Raw genomic sequence first — 6,697 nt, 5'->3', positions numbered from 1 at the left:
CACTAATTCCTCACGACTAATACCCCCAAACTTATACCCCACCACTAATTCCTCACTACTAATACCCCCAAACTAATACCCCATCACTAATTCCTCACCACTAATACCCCCAAACTAATACCCCATCACTAATTCCTCACCACTAATACCCCCAAACTAAAACCCCACCACTAATTAATCACCAATTATACCCCACCACTAATTTCCACAAACTTATACCCCAAACTAATACCCCACCACTAATTCCTCACTACTAATACCCCAAACTAATATCCCACCACTAATTCCTCACCACTAATACCCCACCACTAATTCCTCACCACTAATTCCTGCAAACTTATACCCCCAAACTAATACCCCACCACTAATTCCTCACCAATAATACCCCTAAACTAATATCCAACCTCTAATTCCTCACCACTAATACCCCACCACTAATTCCTCACCACTAATACCCCTAAACCTATACCCCACCACTAATTAATCATAACTTATACCCCACCACTAGTTCCCACAAACTAATATCTCACCACTAATACCCCTAAACTAATACCCCACCACTAATTACTCACCATTAACCCCAAACTAATACCCCACCACTAATACCCTCAAACTAATATCTCACCACTAATACCCCTAAATTAATACCCCACCACTAATTACTCACCATTAACCCCAAACTAATACCCCACCACTAATACCCCACCACTAATACTCCCAATCTAATACTCCACAACTAATAACCACCATGAATACTCCCAAACTAATAACCCACCACAAATTCACCACTTATACCCCCAAACTAATACCCCACCACTAATTCCTCACCACAAATTCCTCACCACTAATACACCCAAACTAATACCCCACCACTAATACTCCCAATCTAATACTCCACAACTAATACTCCACCACAAATTCCTCACTACTAATACCCCCAAACTAATACCCCAATACTAATTCCTCACCACAAATACCCCACCACTAAGACCCGCAAAATAATTCCTCACCACTAATTCCATTGAACTAATACCCCACCATTAATTCCTCACCACTAATACCCCAATCTAATACTCCACCTATAATACTCCCAATCCTATACCCCAATCTAATACTGCACCACTAATACCCCCAGTCTAATGCCTCAATCTATTACCCCAAACTAATACACCACCAGTAATACCACCATTCTAATAATCCACTACTAATACCCCGAATCTAATACCCCACCCCTAATTCCCCTATTGTAATACCCCACAATTCTAATACCCTATACTAATAGCCCCATTCCAATAACCTACTACTAATACCCCACAATTCTTATTCCCCCATTCAAATATCCTAGCTCCAAACACCTCACCATTCTAATACGCCACCATAACACCATTTTAACCCCCCATATACTAATACCCCTGTTCTAATGCCCCACCATTCTAATGCCCCAATTCTAATACCCCACCATTCTAATTACCCTCATTTGAATACCCCACCATACCACCCCCATAATAAATGTGGTTAATAACACACATACATTTAGACATGCAGTTGTAATGTGGTGTTTATTACAGTCTGCATTTTTTACTTCAGTCTCTCCCAAAATGGCCAACACTGCAGTGATCTACAGAGGAATCCCATACAGAGTGAGGGAGATTCCCTCCAACACACACTGCACACACTCACAGCCTTTTTGGGTGCGCGCACACACACACACACACACACACACACACACACACACACACACACACACACACACACACACCACATTCCCAGTGCTCCAATGGAACTTCCTATAAAAGGACAACCTCCTCTTTTGCACCATAAATCACCACTGAGTTGCCTGATGATGTTTCCATCAGAGCAAATGTACTCGGAAAACACACAGACAGACAGACAGATAGACGCACACACACACAAAGGAAAAACCTGCAGCTCAGACTCTGCACTACATCAAGACCCTAGAAGATATCTGCAGAAACAAGAGAGGCAGAAAAACTGGGAGAGAGAGTGATATAAAAGAAGAGAAGAGAAGAGAAGAGAGAGAGAGAGAGAAAGAGAGAGAGAGAGAGAGAGAGAGAGAGAGAGAGAGATGTACAGTTCCATATAAGGTCAGTGGAGTCTGGAATCTGCAGTGTAGTGTGTGTGTTTAAAGTGTTTAAAGTAAAGCTCAGTGTGACTAAATATGGGCCAACAAGATTTGAGCCTATTTACTAACCTGTAAACAATGCCACTCCCCCCCACCCCCACACCACACACACACACACACACACACACAAATAGCTGCTGCCAACGTACAGAATCTCACCCCAATTAGGGATGTGTCAATTTGTGTTTACTTGAGTAAAAAACATCATCTGTTTATGAATATGGGCCATTTTTCATTTAATTTCAGTTACTGAGCTGTCTAACTGACATTCTAATAATACTGTGTGCAGTGAGGTGTGAGTGATTAATAATTATTCAAAATGTATGATTTACTGCTACTGATAATAATAATAATAATAATAATAATTATAATGATGTGTGAGTGAATGTATGTAGGAACTGTATAAATTGTGTGTAGACATATGTATAAATTCCCTCTGAAGTAAATTAATTTAATTTAAAAAGTCGAGTGCTGTGACGCTGAAACACCCTCAGAGTTAGTAGTGCCAGTAGTGTCACCCTGTGGTCAGACAGATAACTGCAGGTCCACCACACCATACACCACAGTAAGTCCGCTCCTAATTTGAGCTAAACTCTGTTAGGTCTCATCACTCTGTTAGGTCACATCACACACACTCACACACACCCACACACACAAAGAGTAAAAAAGATTATAAAAAAGATTTTATTTTTTAGAAAAGGACAGAAAGGTAAACACATTTAAACACTGAGAGTCACACACTCATGGAGCTTTTGGTTCACTTCAGAATGTAAACAATAATAATTTAATGGTGTTGTGACTTCCTGTTGTCATGCGACTTCCTGTTGTCATACGACTTCCTGTTGTCATGCGACTTCCTCGGCTCTGGAAATCAATTTTTAATTATTAGACATAATGAAACAGAAGTATTGCTAGTGTGTGTTTGGATGAGTCTCTCAGTGAATCGTGTGTGTATTTGTGCAGAAGGTTTACCTGTCTCTCTTTCTTTCATGCTCCATCTTCATTCAGGAAGTGAGAGATGACTCCATACAGCAGAGGTCTAACTCACAGACACACATACCAAATTAACCTCATTGTGTGTGTGTGTGTGTGTGTGTGTGTGTGTGTGTGTGTGTAGTAATACACACTCACAGTGTCCTGGTGCTCGGCTCTTCTACAATGTTCAGTTCACTGGCGATAAATGTCCGGTCCAGAGGAATATCCTGCTGTCCTGACTCTATACACACACACACACACACACACACACACACACACATACACAACACAACACTTTACACACAAATTATCACTGTGGTAATAACACGTGATGATAATAGTGTTCTGTGTTATCTTGAAGACTTTTCTTCCTTATACATAAGACAGAGAGCTGTGATTGGCTAATGTCACACTGGAGAGAGAGTAAGCCCCTCCCACCCACAGAGCAGTTACCTTCACTCGAACTCACAGTCAGGAACGGCTGTGACATCATCAGGGTACAATCTCACAATCAACATATCACTGCTACCTGTCTCACTGCTGGCCTGTGTTAATCAGACCAGTCTCACTACTGCCCTGTGTTAATCATACCTGTCTCACTGCTGGCCTCTCCCACTGCTGCCCTGTCTTAATCATACCTGTTTCACTGCTGCCCTGTCTCACTCTTATGTGTCTCACTGCTGCCCTGTCTTAATCATACCTGTCTCACTGCTGCCGTCTTAACCATACCTGTTTCACCGCTGCCGTCTCAATGCTGCACTGTCTCACTGCTGCCCTGTCTTAATCATATCTGTCTCACTGCTACCCATCTCACTGCTGCCCTGTCTAAATCACATCTGTCTCACTCTAGCCCTGCCTTACTGATATGGTGAAGTGTGTGTGTGTGTGTGTGTGTGTGTGTGTGTGTGTGTGTGTACCTGCGATGAGTACAGACTCAGTGTGGTGATACTTGTGGAACTTGAGGTACTCGCGGATCAGCTCATTAATCAGCAGCGTCTCTTTGCTGGGTGAGGGGCGTGGCTCACTCGGATCATCTAACGCCCTGAACACCTCCGCCCTTATCCTCGCTCTGAGCTGTGTGAGCACGCCACGTGCCTCCAACGTCTCCTTCAGGGCTTTGGCACACACACAGAGTGCAATTTATATTTAAAAATATATATTTCCCCTACAAGGTACATCTACTCTTCTCTTAATATTAGTGATATGCAGTAGGAAGTCACACACAAACACACACAGAGTGAGGTGATGAGACACAGAGCTCTGTACTGCCCCCTACTGGATAATACATGGTCCTACATGACTTTTATATTCAGTGTGTTTTGTGTTTAATATTTGTATGTTTCAGAGATTATTCAGCTGTTTGAATGTTTAATTACTCTGGTAAATTGTTTTAGGTGTTTGGCACGTGCATAATTTTCAGCAGAATATTATATCTAGTCTCCGTAACAATAAGAATTCGTTATAATAAACACAAATACACCGACTGTTTCAGTAAATAATCTGTGATGTTATAAAATATATTTGTAAATGTGTAATATAGCAGCAGTGATGTGACAGTTTTAGATGTCTGGTGCAACTTTTATTAAACTGTTGGTTAAAGTTGAAGCTTTTATTAATGCGCCGTAGTGACATAGTGACAGTTAGCTTAGCTTAGTTTATCGCAGACATAACAATGACAGTTAGCTTAGCTTAGATTAGCGCAGTTTAATTTAGCGTAGTCACCTCCCTCAGGCTAACGGCTGCTAACAGCTGAGGTGATTTATCCTGTTTCCAAGACGTTAGCAGTCACAGTTAGCCACATTAACAGTGACGGCTTCCGGTTAAAACTATGATTTTGATAAATCTGTTAGCGCAGGTGTTTTATTTAGTAAATAATTAATGAGTAAGTAAACTGCAAGCTGAAGTTACTGAAGTGATGATAACAGAAGTGTGAAGTTTAAACTCACCGCTCTTCAGGTCTGTGATGGACGCCATCATGGTGTTTACTCGGGTTGCCAGATTACCTCCAATTCACTATTATTTACTGTTGCACCCAGAGTGGATTAGATTTTCTGGCCTATAAAATGTTACTATAGTCAATTATGGATAAGCACATCTGATTTTACTTTAATCAGCGACTGATACAACAGCTGGAACATCTGGAGCTGTGGTAGTATTTCTACCTTCCAGCTGCAGGGTCCTGGGTGTGATCCTTATCTTGGGGGACTGTGTGGCGTTCCACATTATTTTACCCCAAATTCCCCCTTGAGAACCAATAAGGGCTGTCTGTCTGTGGTACTGCATGAGCTCAGAAAATACATTCTGTTATTGCAAGATCACCTGAAAATAAGTAAATAAATTTTGTTATTTTGAGATCATAAGATAAGTATAATCATGGGATAACAGTACAGAAATATAAATAACTTATGGCCTTTCTGAACTTCTGTATGTTTCAGTAAAATTGAGAATAAAACCTGGATTTAAAACCCACACAGAGCTGTGGAGCTTCCTAATGTTCTTTGATATTTCTTATAAAGCATCTTCTATTTAAAATTAACAATTATTTTATTTGACTTTATTTCATTTAAACTATACAATTAATTGCTTAACTGGTTGTTATGTTAAATATGTAACCACAAATCCTATCACTGTTCTGACTAACTCTGAATCTAAAGCTTATGGAGAACTGGTGTAAGGACTGAATAAAACGCATATCAAGCAAATTAAACATTTATATTTATTATATGTATATTATTGGTCAATAAAAGAGGCTTTGGTAAGTGTTCAATCTGGCAACCATAACTCTCTCTCTCTCTCTCTGGTAAACAAAAATAAATAAATGTAATTAATAAGGGCCTATTGATATTGTTAATATAAATAATTTAAATGATCAATAATAAAACAAACAATATCTGAATACCTGAGGCCAGCGTCGTTGATAAAGAGTTACGACACACTTTGATCTCGCCGCGATGCAGTCACGTGATTCATGTAGCTCTCAGTAGCACTAAACAAATCTGCTTTGTCAACCTGTTTCAATGGGTTTAATCGGGACAGACAGCAGCAGCGACTATCTTTGCAGCAATTTTCGGTAAATATTAACACATAATGTGCTACGCTGACTACATTTAGAGACAGCATTAATCAGTTTTTTTCTGTGTTCAAAAAGGGGAAAAGGGGATTGCTCACATAACATAGAATACATTTACAGTATGTATGCATTAATATTTTCCCTTGCTTCTATGGTCATAATTGCTCACATACTAATGTTATCTTATGTTAAGACCTTCACATAAGCATGCACAACAACTGAATATCAAAGAGTGCAAGTAACTGCTCAATTTAACCCAAGAAAGAAGTTTGGTCAATAGTGCAAAATAAACAAGGGAAACAATGGCATTCAGCAAAACATTTTATTATATAATATATCCAGGGTTAATAAGTTTTTCCTTGAACGGGCAGTCTTCATAGAAACTATTTCTGCCTCCTACAGGGAGAGAGATGACAGAAAGCAGGCCACTTTTATGCAATTCCTGGAACATCATTAGGGTGAAATTAATTACTGAGTGAGTAAAATTGATCAATAAAACAACAGCACAT

At 39.8% G+C, this 6,697-nt stretch overlaps 1 protein-coding gene across 1 annotated transcript; it reads right to left on the bottom strand.

The window, feature by feature from the left end:
* Positions 1–2,808: 2,808 nt before the first annotated feature.
* On the bottom strand, positions 2,809–5,502 carry cep20 (centrosomal protein 20). The gene is made up of 6 exons (XM_017481016.3): positions 5,281–5,502; positions 5,065–5,174; positions 4,036–4,233; positions 3,275–3,359; positions 3,116–3,182; positions 2,809–3,007 (listed from the first exon to the last, which is right to left on the bottom strand). Exons 2-5 carry the CDS (start codon positions 5,093–5,095, stop codon positions 3,131–3,133), a joined length of 366 nt encoding a protein of 121 aa, XP_017336505.1. The 5' UTR covers positions 5,096–5,174; positions 5,281–5,502; the 3' UTR covers positions 2,809–3,007; positions 3,116–3,130.
* Positions 5,503–6,697: the final 1,195 nt, after the last annotated feature.

This window comes from Ictalurus punctatus, chromosome 12 (assembly GCF_001660625.3).
Source record: "Ictalurus punctatus breed USDA103 chromosome 12, Coco_2.0, whole genome shotgun sequence".
Classification (NCBI taxonomy): domain Eukaryota; kingdom Metazoa; phylum Chordata; class Actinopteri; order Siluriformes; family Ictaluridae; genus Ictalurus; species Ictalurus punctatus.
The sequence above is the reverse complement of the archived record's forward strand: the minus strand, read 5'-3'. Positions and strand labels throughout refer to the sequence as shown.